Source organism: Myxine glutinosa, chromosome 14 (assembly GCF_964187855.1).
Source record: "Myxine glutinosa chromosome 14, kmMyxGlut1.1, whole genome shotgun sequence".
Taxonomy (NCBI): Eukaryota; Metazoa; Chordata; class Myxini; order Myxiniformes; family Myxinidae; genus Myxine; species Myxine glutinosa.
In genome coordinates, this window is record NC_136274.1 from 30,907,683 (window position 1) to 30,924,639 (window position 16,957).

A 16,957-nucleotide genomic window follows, 5' to 3' on the forward strand; every position below is an offset into this window, starting at 1 on the left:
CTTCATGTTGTGGTGCGTCTACCTACGAGGGGGAATTAACCTTTATTCCAAAACCGCAACAATGTAATCCACTATGAATTCTTCATTGTACCAGAGGGTGCTTGAGGATAATGTGAGGCCATCTGTTGGAAATTTGAAGCTCAACCAAAGGTGGACCTTGCAACATGACAATGACCCTAAACATACCAGTAAATCCACCAAGGAATGGCTGAAAAGAAAGAAATGGAGGGTTCTGGAATGGCCAAGTCAAAGCCCGGATCTAAATCCCATCGAGATGTTGTGGGGGGATTTGAAACGAGCTGTGCATGCAAGAAACCCCTCAAACATCGCAAAGCTGAAATAATTCTGCATGGAGGAGTGGGCAAAAATTTCTCCCAGTCGATGTCAGAGACTGGTAGACAGTTAGAAGAAACGCCCACTTGAGGTTGTTTCTGCCAAAGGGGGCAATACCACCTTTTCGAGCCAAGGGTGTACTTACTTTTTCCACATGCGAAATTTGCATTCATGTTTATTTAAATTATACAATGGACTACAAAATGTAAATGAATGATCGTTTTAAGGCCATTTTCTCCGCTAGAGCGGGGGTTAGCCTTGCGGGCCCCATGACAATCATGGTTCCCTGTTTGAGGCAATGTTTTTATGGCCGGATGCCCTTCCTGACGCCAACCCTTGGTCACGCTCTTACGTGCTATTATTTGTGTGACGTGCTATTATTTGTGGTTGTGTGACGTGATATTATTTGTGGTTGTGTGACGTGCTATTATTCCATGATATTAAGTTAACCTTTTGTACTTTGTGCAACTTTTTTATTAAGGTGCATGTGATAATCCTCGCATTGCTGAGCTTTTCGATAATGTCCAAAGCACGATGTGGATAAGTTCTGATGTGTGCTTGTACTTTGTCAAACCATTCTTGGGTCAAGAAATCGTTCGATGGGTGGTGGACGTGATGGTGGGCGTGATGGGCAGCGCTGGCAGAAGGAGCTGCCTACCGAGGGGTACGCAGGGATACGGTGTACCTATTCTAAATCGGGGTACACACCGTGATCATTCATCCCAGCAAGCTGGTACTCAATTTGCCGACCTCTGAAGGATGACAGGCTGAGTCAACCCTCCTGGCATTAATTCAGCGATCGACTGGGATTCGAACCCAGGATCCTAGGATCCCAAGCCGGCACCCTAACCGCTAAGCCAACACCAGGCTTATTTGTTATATTATATCACCTTTATCTATTAATATTGTTGAAATGAAGATCAAATAGGTGTATGTTGAAATATGTTGAAAAAGTCAAAACTTTACATGGGGTGTACTTACTTTTTCACGTGACTGTATACCTCAAAGCTATTGTGGTGGACCCACTGATAGGTGGTTGTGTGACGTGCTATTATTCCATGATATTAAGTTAACATTTTGTACTTTGTGCAACTTTTTTATTAAGGTGCATGTGATAATCCTCGCATTGCTGAGCTTTTCGATAATGTCCAAAGCACGATGTGGATAAGTTCTGATGTGTGCTTGTACTTTGTCAAACCATTCTTGGGTCAAGAAATCGTTCGATGGGTGGTGGACGTGATGGTGGGCGTGATGGGCAGCGCCGGCAGAAGGAGCTGCCTACCGAGCCTCCATACACGGCCTACGTAGGGAACCTTCCCTTCAACACTGTCCAGGGGGACCTGGACCTCATCTTCACTGACTTGCAAGTCCGCAGCATTCGTCTTGTTCGGGATCGCGATACCGACAAATTTAAAGGTAAAAAGTCGTGTTGGTATTGTTTAATGACACGGTTTGTAAGCTGTTGATGTTTCTCCAATCTCACTGATGTGTTGGTCTTAATGAGGCACTATGATTAATATCATGCTTGGAACCATAAGGGGCGGTCTGTAATATCTCATAGGTACCCCTGGTAATACATTGCAGAAATTATGGCCGGATGCCCTAAATTTTTCACCATTGGGAGATTGGGCCAAAAACTATACATAGCAGGATATCTCAAAGTTGTGGACTGATTTGGACGAAACTTGGTGGACTGGTTGGGTGTGTAACAAGGACTAATCGATTCGATTTTAGTGAGGATCTGAATATGGATTCGGATATGAGAATTATTGAATTTTTAAGTGATTCATCATTGAGAGATAGGGCTAAAACCAACATACAGCAGGATATCTCAAAAAGTTATGGACGGATTTGGACGAAACTTGTCACACACCCAACTGATCCACCAAGGACGATTCGATTCAATTTTGGGGAAGATCCGGATCTGGATCTGGCTAGTCGAATTTTTAAGTGATTCTTCACCATTGGGAGATAGGGCCAAAAATGATACAAAGCAGGATATCTCAAAAAGTTGTGGACGGATGATTTTGATTAAATGTGATTCTGTATTGTGATTTTCTGGTATACTCTGGGATACAAAACGTAAACTGTTCACGTGGCGGAGGTCCGTTTTCGTTAAAGATGTAAACGATTGGATAATGATGTCTTTGTGATTGATACCTTCAAGCAGCGTGTGCATGTGAAATGAATGAATGAATGATTGTTTTAAGGCCATTTTCCCCGCTAGAGTGGGGGTTAGCCGTGCGGGCCCCATGACAATCATGGTTCCCTGTTTGAGGCAATGTTTTTATGGCCGTATGCCCTTCCTGATGCCAACCCTTGGTCACACTCTTACGATGCGCAGGGATACGGTGTACCTATTCTAAACCGGGGTATACACCGTGATCATTCATCCCAGCAAGCTGGTACTCAATTTGCCGACCTCGGAAGGATGACAGGCTGACTCAACCCCCCTAGCGTTAATTCAGCGATCGACCGGGATTTGAAACCAGGATCCTAGTATCCCAAGCCGGCACCCTAACCACTAAGCCAACACCAGGCATGTGAGGGGAAGTATTAAATTCTCAAGTAACCCAGTTTATTGTCATCAGGGAATGTGTTCCTACTGTATTATTTTTTGCCACTATTGTCATGTAACAGTGGGATAGGCTTTCAGAATATTGGTCCACGCGATTTTTCACATGGACCAGTGAAGCTGTGCCTCTGTGCAGAACACCACACCCTCGATAACGGAGTAGATTGGAAGGTCTGTGTGGGCTTTAATTGTGGCGAATGGAATAAGACGCTACTTGGACACGTGCAGCACTACGCCATGATACAACAGATGGTTTTCATTGAAACTATGAATTCCCAGATCAAAACCAAAGTTGAGTAAGAACGAAACCAAGTCATAACCTTCACTTTAATTGTCCCCCGTCGCTCAGCGGAGCGAAAGGGGGGCTATGGCTTTCCCCTCTGTCCGTGTGTCCGTCCGTCCGTCCGTCCGTCCGTGCGTGCGTGCGGCGTGCGTGCGTAAGCGCGTAAGCGAAGGACCGCATTCGAATTTGGTGTGTGGGTGCAACCCACGTCAAAATCCAAGATGGCCGCCGCCATGTATGTCTGATGCCATGTATGTCTGAACCTTGTAACCTGCATATCTTGAAAAATAAGCGAAGTACCAACTTCTAATCTGGTATGTGGGTGTATCTAGGCATAAGGAAGAACGCTATTGAAAATTGGGGCGCCACGTCAAAATCCAAGATGGCCGCCGCCATGTATGTCTGAACCTTGTGAGATGAATATCTTGAAAAATAAGCGAAGTACCAACTTCTAATTTGGTGTGTGGGTGTATCTCGGCATAAGGACGAAAGCTATTGAAAATTGGGGCGCCACGTCAAAATCCAAGATGGCCGCCGCCATGTATGTCTGAACCTTGTGAGATGAATATCTTGAAAAATAAGCGAAGTACCAACTTCTAATTTGGTGTGTGGGTGTATCGCGGCATAAGGACGAAAGCTATTGAAAATTGGGTCGCCACGTCAAAATCCAAGATGGCCGCCACCATATATATGTCTGAAACTTGTGAGCGAAATATCTCGAAAAATAAGCGAAGTACCAACGTCTAATCTGGTGTGTGGGTGTATCTAGGCACAAGGAAGAACGCTGTTTAAAATCGGGTCGCCACGTCAAAAGCCAAGATGGCCGCCGCCATGTATGTCTGATGCCATGTATGTCTGAACCTTGTAACCTGCATATCTTGAAAAATAAGCGAAGTACCAACTTCTAATCTGGTGTGTGGGTGTATCTAGGCATAAGGAAGAACGCTATTGAAAATTGGGTCGCCACGTCAAAATCCAAGATGGCCACCGCCATGTATGTCTGAACCTTGTGAGATTAATATCTTGAAAAATAAGCGAAGTACCAACTTCTAATTTGGTGTGTGGGTGTATCTCGCCATAAGGAAGAAGGCTATTGAAAATTGGGTCGCCACGTCAAAATCCAAGATGGCCGCCGCCATGTATGTCTGAATCTTGTGAGAAGAATATCTTGAAAGATAAGCGAAGTACCAACTTCTAATTTGGTGTGTGTGTGTATCTCGGCATAAGGAAGACCGCCATTGTAAAGTGGGTCGCCACGTCAAAATCCAGGACGGCCGCCACCATATATATGTCTGAACCTTGTGAGCGAAATATCTTGAAAAATAAGTGAAGTACCTTCTGGTGTGTGGGTGTATCTAGGCATAAGGAAGAACGCTGTTGAAAATTGGGTCGCCATGTCAAAATCCAAGATGGCCGCCTCCATGTTTGTCTGACCCTTGTGAGCGAAATATCATATCATAGCATGTTTTCTGCGTGTTCCACTTTGTCAACTCACATCACTTCCCCGACGGGGGACCTAGGCGTAACGCTTGTTTTGACCTCATTCAGGCAAATTTGTAAATTTATGTACTTCATGGTCATACAAGTGTAGGGTATTGTGCGATGCCGGTCTGGAGAATGGTCACTGGATTATGAGGAACGAAACAAAACACAAGCAAACAGAGTGAATGGTGGCCAAGGAAACGTAATGAGCTCCAGTGACACCGAGAGCCTAATCTTTGCCTTTAAAGGATAAAGACTATGCAGATGATGGTTTCATGACCACCGCCAATTAGAAAATAGCAGTGAGTCGTAGGTCGAAGAGGGCACATCTGCTGATGCGTCTGCGACTGGGGAGAGAGTGTCTGCTGGTCATTGAGCTTTGGAGCCAAAGCGCCAGACAATACCCATCCCACAACATCCAATTTGAGAGCCAAAGCTCCAAAGTATGGAGATTGGGTTCTTAAACGGGATGTTTTATCTCAACAGCTTGCACTCGCACGATCTTCTGTAACTGTGTCCATGGCCAACTCGATACATACCTCTCTTTATTTGGGTTTCAGGTTTTGCCTTCATGGACTTTGTTTAACTTGGGCTGCAGTTCAGCCCTCCTTATTTATCTTCGCGCCCAACTCCGTGCTTAAAATGCCCAACCAAGGGTTGCGCTCAACTCGATTCTTTTAGTGGGGCAGCTTAGGTAGTGGATGGGGACATGCCGGATAAAAGCACCAAAATTTTATCAGGCAATCTTCAGGGTCCCAGCTATGAATCTATAACCGGCGCCAAGCGATACGACCACTCTTATTTGAATTTTTTTTATTATTAATAGTGGAAAAGATTTTTGAAAGGTTTTGGAAAAAAATTTTTTTTGGGATTTTGGAAAAGAAATGCTTTTATTGCAGAAATGAGAATCTTTTCCGATCATTTTGGTGTAATTGTTTTTAAAATCGAACATCTAGAAGTATTTTAAAACAATATTTGAAAATTAGGTGTCTCGGGTGCATTTCCTCAATTTTTTTAAAACGTTCTAATTAACGTAGAAAGATGAAATAAACGTCATTTTAACGGGCCCGGGACAGCGCGTTCAATGCCGTTGATTTCAGCGCTCTAACCTAATTAGGAAAAATGTTATGCCCGAAAAACCTGAAAGTCAGAGCCTGCCCTTAACACATACGAAAATCAAGAAAAATGGATACTCTTTCAGACCGTGCGTATATTCACCCAACATGGTGCAAAATTACTTCTCGGCTAAGCTACTTCTCACATCGGCAGCTGCATAGTTCGAAATTACATGGACATGTGAAGCATGTCCTTCTATCTGCAGTCTAATGAATGACGTGATCTGCCAACTTGGGGCCCTTGTGTGTCACTTGGGGCTCGCTGCTCACGCTTCTTGGTCTTCTTGCAGTTGTAAAGGATGACCTGTGAAGCTGTGAGACAGGCCTGTGAATCCGCTGTGTCCTGGTCTTTCAGATCAGCCCCTTTCATCAGCATGGTTATCAGGGATTTGAGTTGGGTCGGGACAGCCTTCTGCTGGCAGTCACTGGGGAAGGCACCATCAAAGTTGAACCCGCTTGAGCTGAAGATTTCATTTCGTACAATCCTGGCAGCTTTCGCCAAAATCAGAGCATCTCCCTCAAAGTCCTGTTTGAACGCCTGCTTCAGCATTTCCTGCATTCCTTGTTCACACACGAGCATCACTTGTTTCCCATCACTTTGCTCTTGGGCGTGGGGGAAGTGATTCAAAACTTGCTCCTTGAAACGGCCCTTGTTGATGTCACTGGTAATACCAAAGTCTGCAAGGCGCTTCTCGTAGAGGTGCCTCAATGAGGCCAACTTGAAGCAAAATGTACCTTCTTCTATCTCGTTTTCAATGTGTGTGAGGAGTTCTACGAAAGCTCTTGCTTTGAACTTCTTCACATTCGCAGGTTCATCCTTGGAAGTTTCTCTTTGTCTCACTAGAGACCGATGACGATTCCGAAGACCAACGAGGCAAGCCAGATGATACTTTGCTTCCAGGGCAATAAGGTCACCGGCTCCTTCAATCCTGTCCATTAACTCTGTCTCTTGCAGATCGCTGGCCATAAACCTGACGTTATCATCTGCGCCTAGAGTTCTAAATTCATGCAGGAGTCCATCTTGCTTAGTGCAAAATATGCAGATGGTCTTGTCGAGCGATTGGCGCGGCCGCCGGCGCCTGGCTTCAGTAGTGCCACTTTCATGGGTAACATCTCTCTCCCTCTTTCTTGCTCTTTCCAGTCTGTTTGCATTGAACTGTGAATGACAGGATTTGTGCCACTGTGCACGATTCCTGATGAGGTCATCCACAGTGATATCACTGCCGAAATGCAGCGGCACCGGCAACGAGTTCAGTTCTATGAAGTGAGCCACATTTTCTAGGAATGATGCATAGGCCGCCGGTGTTGATGTGTCTGCTCCACGTGCATTCAAGGGGCAGCGCAGGGATTCAGGTGTAGTTTGTTGGCAAATTATGCACTGTGTCCATTCCATCTTCATGAAGTCTAGCCCTCGAAACCTGCAACACAAGGAAACACAATACAAGGAAAATTGCAACATATAGCAACATATAGCAGATATAATTTCAACATATAGCAGATTTAATATAAGATGCATGTAATTAAATAAAATCTATCTATAATTCCAGCAATCTCTGTGTGTGTGTGTTTGTCTGTGTGTCTGTGTGTCTGTGTGTGTGTTTGTTTGTTTGTCTGTGACCGCTGTTTCTCGACAACCACGGGTCCGATATACTTGAAACTTGCCAGGTATATTGCTGGGGACCCGAGGATGTGCCTTTTCAAGGTTTCATATTAATCGGAGAAGTAGTTACCGAACTATGTCCAAAAAACGATTCAACCAATCAGAGAGCAGCGAGCTATCACGTGTGCCGAACGTGGCGAACAGACTCTGCCTCGGACGGCACATTTGAGAGCGTATTCATTTATTTCACGTTGGAAAACTATGTTGCCGTTAAACTATGTTTTAAAACTAATTTGCGATTCATCGTAACTGCGATTTGCGACCTTCCGGACAGTGAAGACTGCACTTCCGGCAGCCAATCACAGAACGCGTTATTGCGTAGGCGTGGCCGATGTGAGAGCGAGCCGAGCCGAGCGCGTGCGCCATTACGGTTCGTAATTCGATTTCTTCCGGAGAAAATAATAATTTCTCGATTTCTTATGCGCATTATTTCTCCCAATTCAGTCAGAGCGAAGGGCGGAAGCGAAGAGCGTTGTTTTTTTTGTTTACGGGCGTACGGGCGGGGTAGAGCGTACGGGTAGCGTTTTTTTTTTTTTTTGGCAAGGAACGGGCACCGACGTACGGGCATGCCCTAGTATATATAAATGTCTATTGTGTACTTACATACAGGTCACTCCATTCCCGTACTCTGGTCGGCTCAGCGCACTCCCACTCATCGTCCCAGCGCACCTGGTCACAGCAACGCACACGATCGCACCTCCTGTCTGCAAACCCTGGCTAAATCACCTGAGTTCATCCCCACCGTACAAAACAACATCAAGCTCACCCTGTTCAATACCCGGTCCCTCAACAACAAAAGCCTCATCCTGAACGACTACATTCTGGATAATAAACTGGACTTTCTCTGTCTCACTGAAACCTGGCAACAACCTCTGGACTACTTCCCACTCAACCTCACTACACCCAATGGATATTCATACATCAATAAACCACGCTCGGAGGGCCGAGGTGGTGGAATTGCCGTAATTCACCGACAAGACATCAAGACCAACCTCATCTCCATCTCATCTGCTCCATCATTTGAACACCTGGCTTTTAAACTCTCTGGTCACACAATCTCTCTGGTCTGGTCTCTCTGGTCCGGAATCATGGCATCATCTTTGACCAAACCCTCTCCTTCGACAAATACACTAAACACATCACAAAGACAGCCTTCTTTCACCTGAAAAACATCGCCCGTCTCCGTCCATCCCTCTCCTCCACGGCTGCAGAAACCCTCATCCACGCCTTCATCACCTCCCGTCTGGACAACTGCAACAGCCTCCTCTTTGGTTCACCCTCAATAATCACCAATAAACTCCAATACATTCAGAACTCCGCTGCCCGTCTACTCACCCATTCCCGGACCCGTGACCACATCACCCCCGTCCTTTACAAGCTTCACTGGCTCCCCATCCCCCAGATAATCCAGTACAAAATCCTCCTCTTGACCTACAAAGCCCTCCATAACCTGGCCCCATCCTACCTGGCTGACCTCCTCTCCAGACACACTCCCACCCGCAACCTCCGCTCTGCTGGTACCAACCTCCTGACCCCCCCCCCATCCGGACCAAATTCAGATCCTGGGGGGACAGGGCCTTCTCCATCGCTGCTCCCACCCTCTGGAACTCACTACCTCACACCATCATAGACTCCTCCTCACTCACCACATTCAAAACATCACTCAAGACCCACCTGTTCAACACTGCATTCAACATTTAACCCACAGCATTTAACCCCTGACTATCTCTTCTCCTTCTCCTTCCTTTTGCTTTGATTATTTACCTATTGATTTTTGTCTTTTTGCACTTGTTTTTTGTACTCTGTCAAAGCGTCTTTGGGCTTCTTGAAAAGCGCTATATAAAATAAATGTATTATTATTATTATTATTATTGTGTATGCATCTTGCTGTTCGGATCGTTTGGCGCCGGTTCTAGAATTGAAGCTTTGATGCTGAGGAAATGCACCCGAGACACCTAATTTTCAAATATTGTTTTAAAATACTTCTCGATGTTCGATTTAAAAAACAATTACACCAAAATGATCGGAAAAGATTCTCATTTCTGCAATAAAAACATTTCTTTTCCAAAACCCCCCAAAAAATTTTTTCCCCAAAATTTTCAAAAAAAAATTCACAAATAATAAAACATTTCAAATAAGAGTGGTCGTATCGCTTGGCGCCGGTTTTAGAATCACAGCTGGGACCCTGAAGATTGCCTGATAAAATTTTGGTGCTTTTATCCGGCATGTCCCCATCCCTTTGAAATTCGGTGCTAAGCTGCCCCACTATTTTTGTAAGACTACAAAGTAGCAGCTGAAACCCGAATCCTATCCAGGTTCCTCCTGATGACTCCGTCTTTGCTCTTTCCTTCTTCTGGTTGCTTCTGATGACTCCAATGCAGTATTTGGTTTTCCATTTCATAACATTGGTTCTATTTCATAACATCAGGAATCGATGCCATGGTATTAAAATATTTAAATAGCTTCCATATTATCATCCCCCAATGTGTAAATTATCTCTAAATTTCATGATCGTATCTGTTTGCTTGAAGGTTTTTTTTTTTTTTTTCATCGCAGCATGTAGTTGTAAATGACGATCTATTTTGTGATGTCTTGTCTATTCAAAAGGGGGCGAGTGAGGCGTGCTTCGAGCTCTCCAGGGCATCGAAGTTTGAGTGTTTTCCCGTTCTTGTCTTTGTCAAATTTCCACTGGTTATTTTGCTGTGTACGTGTTATTGTGTGTTTCTGGTTGGTTTTGGTTTGTGGTTCGTGCAAACTTGTGTGTAATTAATCGTTTTCTGGGTCGTACCTCGTGCGCGGCCTGGTGACTTGGGGCTTCCCTCCCCCCGTCAGTGTTTTTTCGGTTTGGGTTATTTCCTTCGCTGTATTGCTTGTTTATTTTATTTTGTTTTCTCCCCCTCACCTCACCTCCCTAGACAAAGAATTCGATATTGATTCTTTCTCTCCTCCCGGACACGTGCTTGTTCGCTCTCCTCCTCGTCTCGGCTTGTGCCCCGCCCCCTGTATCTCGTTTTTCTTTCGCCTCTGCTCCTTCTTTCTCAAATCCACGTTCTCGCTTGGAGACTTTTCCCGGATTGTTTTTCATGGTTTTCATGGTTCTGTTTGGATATTGTTGGAATATGTTTAAACCGCAACCGTGATGCTGACCCCCCCCCCCCCCCCCCGAATTTCCATGTTTTAAACGTTTCCCAGTGTGTACCCTGGTCAGAATAGGCACACCGTATCCCTGCGTGTCATCAGACGACTAAGAGGGTTGGTGTCAGGAAGGGCATCCGGCCATAAAAACATTGCCTCAAAAAGAGAACCATGACAATTACAAGTACATATGGGCAGGGTGCAGCCCGAAGTGGAGATCGGTTTCTGAGGTTTGGGACATGAAATGTAGGGACAATGACAGGGAGATCAGGAGAAGTGGTGGAAGTATTGGTCAGAAGAAGAGTGGACATATGTTGTGTGCAAGAGACGAGATGGAAGGGAAGTGGTGTGAGAATGGTGAAGGGTAGGCAGGGACAGAAATACAAGTTTGTGTGGCAAGGGTGCCCGGAGGGCGTGAATGGTGTTGGTGTCCTGTTTTCTGAGGAGTTTGTAGACAGTGTGGTGAGTGTGACTAGAGTGAGTGATAGGTTGATGATGGTGAAAATGATGATTGGAAAGCTCTTGGTGAACGTCATCTCGGGATATGCTCCGCAGGTTGGTCGAAGCGATGAAGAGAAGGACAGGTTCTGGTGTGCGATAGAGAAGCTGATTGAAAACGTGAAAGATGAGGAAGTTGTTGTGGTGGGAGGAGACCTGAATGGACATGTGGGAAGGAGTATGGATGGTTTTGACGGAGTTCATGGGGGTTACGGATATGGTGTGAGAAATGGAGAAGGTGAAAGGATTTTGGAGTTTGCTGATGGAGCTCATTTGTTGATTTGTAATACTCAGTTCCAGAAAGAGGATAATAAGCTTGTTACATACACGTCAGGTGGGTTGACGACAACCGTTGACTACCTGATGGTGCGTAGGCGAGATAGGGGGCACCTCCGGGACACAAAGGTGATCCCGGGGGAGGAGGCTGTTTCACAGCACCACTTGGTTGTCTGCGACATAAGGGTGAAAGGTGCGAGGAGAGCTCGGCGGGTGAAGTACCAACCGAGAATGAAGGTGTGGAGGTTGAAAGAGGTGACAGTAATATAAGGGAGGCATTAAAAGAGAGGCTGAGTAGGGTAGAGGATGATGTGGTTGAGCTTGAAAGTGGTTGGATGTCAATGAAAGCCAGTCTGTTGGGAGCCGTTGGTGAGGTATGTGGATGGACAAAAGGACCACCGAGGCACTCGGAAACATGGTGGTGGGATGATGAAGTTGGAAAGAGGATTGACGAGAAGAGGAAGAAGTTCAAGGAGTGGCAGAAGGCGAAGGGTACGGGAGCAGAAACAGCAGAGCATGAAAGTTATAAGGCAGCCAAGAAGGCTGCAAAGAAAGAGGGAGCAAAGGCGCAGGAGGCATGGAGGAAAATGTTCGGAGAACGCTTGGATTCGGAAGAGGGTCAGAAAGCAGTATTCAGGATTGCAAAGCACATAGCGAAAGAGAGGTGTGATGTGATGGGGGTGAGTTGCTTGAAGGATGAAGTGGGACAAATCGTTGTCGACCCAGATGGAATTAAAGGAAGATGGAAAAGATATATGGAAATGCTGTTGAATACAGAGAATGAATGGGATGGCAACATAGAGAGTAACCCAGTTTTAGGACCGGCAGAGAAGATAACTGAGAAGGAAGTTGAGGAAGCGATAAAAGCAATGAAGAGTGGAAAAGCGGGAGGGCCGACGGGAGTTGTGGGAGATATGTTGAAGGCAGCAGGAAGTTGGGGTGTGAACAGAATGACAGAGATCTGTAATCTGGTGGTGAAAGAAGGCCGCATTCCAGTGGATTGGGAACAGAGTACCCTCGTCCCTCTATACAAGGGGAAAGGTGACCCTCTGGAGTGTGGCTCGTACCGAGCGATAAAGTTATTGAAGCATGGAATGAAGGTATTGGAAAGGGTGTTGGAGAGGAGGATAAGGAAGAAAGTGAAGATCGACGAAATGCAGTTTGGATTTATGCCAGGAAGAGGAATGACAGATGCGCTTTTCATTGTGAGGCAGTTGCAGGAGAAGTACATGGAGAAGAGGAAGAAGTTGTTTCTTGGGTTTGTTGATCTGGAGAAAGCATTCGATAGGGTTCCACGCAAAGTATTGACATGGGCATTGAGGAAGTTAGGAGTGGAGGGATGGTTGATCAGAGTAGTGATGGCAATGTACAAAAGAGCGCACACAGCTGTAAGGACGAAGGACGGGAACAGTGGTGAGTTTGAGGTGAAGGTTGGAGTGCATCAGGGGTCGGTACTAAGTCCACTACTATTTGTAGCTGTGATGGAGGTGCTGGCTCAGAACGTAAAGGAGGGTTTACCGTGGGAGTTGTTGTATGCAGATGATCTGGTGTTGATTGCGGAAAGTATGGATGGACTGAAGGAAAAGATGAACAAGTGGAAGGAATGTATGGAGACAAAAGGTCTGAAGGTGAATATCGGAAAGACGAAGGTGATGGCAAGTGGTAAAGCATGTGGTGAGGTGGAAAGAACTGGGAAGTGGCCGTGTGCTGTGTGCAGGAAGGGTGTCGGAGTGAACTCCATTCAATGTACAATGTGCGCTGAGTGGGTTCATCAAAAATGTAGTGGTCTGAGAGGGTCATTTACCAGTGTGGCAGCTACATTCAAATGTAAGGTGTGCACAGAGGGAGCTGCAGATGGAGGAAATGTTGAGTTGGATTTTGGAGACGGCGTGAAGCTGGAAGGTGTGAAAACATTTTGCTACCTCGGAGACATGCTGAATGGAGGAGGTGGATCAGACTCGGCAACGGTTGCTCGAGTGAGATGTGCATGGAAGAAGTTTCGGGAACTGAGTGGCGTGCTGATGAGGAGGAGAGTGTCGCTGAAGCTGAAGGGAAAGGTGTATGCTGCATGTGTGAGAAGTGTTATGATTTATGGGAGCGAGACATGGGTAATGAACGTAGAGCAGCAACGAAGGCTGGAAAGGGTGGAAATGTGAATGGTTCGATGGATGTGCGGAGTATCGTTGAGAGAGAGGAAGACAAATGATGAATTGCGAAAGATGATGGGAATATTGCCTGTGATTGATGCTGTGAAGAGGAACAGGTTGAGATGGTTTGGTCATGTGTTGAGGAAGGATGAAAGTGACTGGTTGAGAAGAGTGATGGAAGTTAATGTAGAAGGAAGTAGAGGACGGGGAAGACCGAGAAAGACTTGGCTAAAGATGGTGGAAGAAGAAATGCGGGCAAGGGGGTTAACGAGGAGAGATGCAGAAAATAGGGCAAAATGGAGAAGATTGTCATGGGGACCGCAAGGCTAACCCCCGCTCTAGCAGGGAAAATGGCCTTAAAATGCATGTTGTTGTTGTTGTTGTTGTTGTCTATTCAAAAGCGAACTATTGTTATTTTGTGTCTTGTCTTAGTTGGCATTTCTGAGTGCCGCAATTCCTTGAAATTAATGTTCTTGAAAATATTGTCATTTCGATATGCCTCTCCTGACCAACATTGATGTGTGTATATATATATAAATATCGATGTAGCGGGGTGTGAATTGTCATTTTCAACAAATGTCTCTTGGAAGATGAACATAGTTATTCAATCATGTTGTGGGGTGGAATTTGATTTTAATACACGTCTTAGCCCTATTATTTCCTCCAGATACTCTATCTTTTGATGATACTTACAGATTCTCTATTATCTCCAGATACTCTAGTATTGTTTTATGTGGGCGCTCATTTCATCCACCCGTTTTCCATTACTGCAGGGTTTTGCTATGTGGAATTTGAAGATCTAGATTCTTTGCAAGAAGCATTGACTTTTGATGGAGCGGTGAGTAGAATATAAAAAAAAATTCTCATTGTAAAAGTTACTTTCTCTAATATGTCAGGAATTTAATATGATGGAAGCTTGTACTATGATGGTGCTGCTGGCTGTCTTCCTTCGTCTGTTGATTTCTACTTCCGTTTGTATTCCAGTTGTTCATGGAGCGAGCTCTTCGCATCGACGTTGCTGAGGGTCGGAAGCAGGACCGGGGCAACTTTGGTTTTCGTGGGCGAGATGATAGAGGTACTTTGTTTCCTCGCACGTAAAGTATTGTGCCCTTCTCCCCCCCCACCCCCCCCCCCCCCCATTCTCTGCATTACTATTGTTATTTGTTTAATCAAATACAGTTCTTTGAAAGTTATTAACCCATCCTTCGCACAGTGGGAGACAGGGTTTTGCAGTCGCGTGTGTGCGTGCGTGCGTGCGTCCAGGCTATAACTTTAATTTTTGTCATTCAATTTTCGACAAATCTTTATTATGAGAATATGGAGAAGACTAATTAATAATTGGATCAAAATGTCAAAGGGCAAAGTCACAGTAAGTACAAACAGTCCTTACCCCATCTGCCTCACAGTGCATGATGGTTGGTTTTTGTAATCAATTCTGTTATTTATTTATTTATTTATTTATTTATTTTTTGTACACAACATCGAGGCTCGTGTAAGAGCTAACCTAAATCACAGAATCAAAACGGACACAAACATACAATAAAGGGAGCGGGAGACCAGATGGGGAGAGAGAGGGAAGCACACAAGTACAACAGCAGAGAACAGGGACAACGGAAGATCCGTGGGATGGAGAGGGCTTGGGGGGAGGAGGCGGGGGGGGGGGGGGGTGTGTGGGGGTGCGAAAAGGTATAAAACACATGGACACTGCTAGAACTTCCAGGAAAGAAAGAAGTCAGGGTTTCAAAAAAAAAAAGTGGATCTGGAGTGAATTAATGGGGGTAGAAGAGATCAAGGTTTTGGATGGGGGAAGATGAGAGATGGTGGTGAACAGCTGTTTTAAAGACCTGGAGGGAGGAGTGGGATTGAAGAGAGTGAGGGAGTTTGTTCCAGAGGTGGGAGTAAAGAGGAATGGAGGAGTGAAGGTGAGCAGAGAGTCTTGATTTTGGCAATTTAACCAGAAGAGAGTTACTGGCAGATCTTGTGCGACCTGTAGGAATATTTGGGGGACAGAGCACAGATAGAGCTGGGGGAGCTAGGCCAGATAGGAGTCGGTAGAAGACAGAAAGACCACCTACCTACCTGCCTACGGTAAGTGAGTGAAAGGCCCTCGGAGATTCCAATGATTCTGAAAGCTTTGGTTTCAACAGCGTGAAGACGAGCTAGGTGTGAGGCAGGAGCAACAGCTCAAAGGGGAGAACAGTATTCCATTGAGCTGTGGATGAAAGCCTTGTATGTGGTGAGAAGCTCAGGGGTGCCAAGGAAGGACTTCGTACAACGGAGGATGCTCAGTCGGTGACTAGCTTTGGAGGCCAGCTTGGATATGTGGTTTTCCCAGGAAAGATCATGGCAGATAGTGAGATCCAAAAGCTTGAGTGACAGAACTTCTTGGACAGGATTGTTCAGAAAGTAGATGGGAGGGTTGTCCAGTCGGTCTTTTCAGAGAGACAGTCAGAGTGCGAGATTTGTCAGGATTGAAAGACATGTTCCACTTGTTTGACCAGTCTGTGATTTTGTCCAGGTCTGCAGAGAGTGAGGAGACTGCAGACTGCCGATCTGAGGGATCATAAATGGAGCTGCAGAGAGTGGAGTCATCAGCAAAGAGATGGAGAGGATTTTCAAGAGAGTCAGAGAGATTATTGATGAAGACCAGAAAAAGCACAGGGCCCAGAACACTGCCTTGGGGAACTCCAGCCTGAACAGGAAGGGGAGATGAGAGAAACGCATTCAGGGCCAGACGTTGACTACGACCAGAGAGGAAGTCCGCAAGCCATGCATGGAGATTTCCATGGATACCATAGGAGGAGAGTTTGGTGAGCAGAGCGGGGTGCCAGACCGTATCGAAGGCACGTGATATGTCAAGGGAGACAGCTCTAATTTCCTGTTTGGCGTTGAAGACCTCCATCCATTGTTGAGACAGCAGAAGCAGCATGTCCAGAGTAGAGTGACCTGATCTGAAACCAAATTGATGATCTGAGATCAAGCCATTGGAGAAGAGGAAAGATTTGATATCCGAAGCAATGATCGTTTCCATGACCTTGCTGATAATTGGGAGAAGGCTGATTGGTCTGTCGTTGCAAGGATCTGTTTTTGCACATTTTTTGTGTAAAGTGGTAATGTTGGCTGATTTCCAAGCTGATGGCAGATGACCTTGAGCAAAAGAGACGGTGAGGAGAACAGAGAGAGGCAGGTAGGTGGTCTTGTTTATTTTTATTTTTTTTACCATTTGAGCTTTGGTCATAAATTTTTCAACAAACTTTTACTTTGAGAATATGGAGTAATTAATTAATACATTTTACCTTTTTATTGAGTTTTACTGCAGTTTTTGTTGAGTTTGGTTTGAGTACAAAGTGGACATGGCGCCAGTTTACATTTTGAGATGCTTTCTAGTTTTCTGTTTGTTTTAATCGGTGACTTGATGGACTATCTGCAATATTCCGCAGCCACCCTCGCCCT

The 16,957-nt window shown here is 45.4% G+C and overlaps 1 protein-coding gene across 1 annotated transcript in view; it reads left to right on the forward strand.

Annotated features, from left to right (window-relative positions):
- EIF4H (eukaryotic translation initiation factor 4H) overlaps positions 1 to 16,957 on the forward strand; it is a 91,660-nt gene that overhangs the window by 42,143 nt on the left and 32,560 nt on the right. The window contains exons 2-4 of the mRNA XM_068135447.2: positions 1,547 to 1,749; positions 14,278 to 14,342; positions 14,489 to 14,579. Of these exons, the coding sequence (XP_067991548.2) occupies positions 1,547 to 1,749; positions 14,278 to 14,342; positions 14,489 to 14,579 (359 nt within the window). The remainder of the gene's footprint in view (positions 1 to 1,546; positions 1,750 to 14,277; positions 14,343 to 14,488; positions 14,580 to 16,957) is intronic.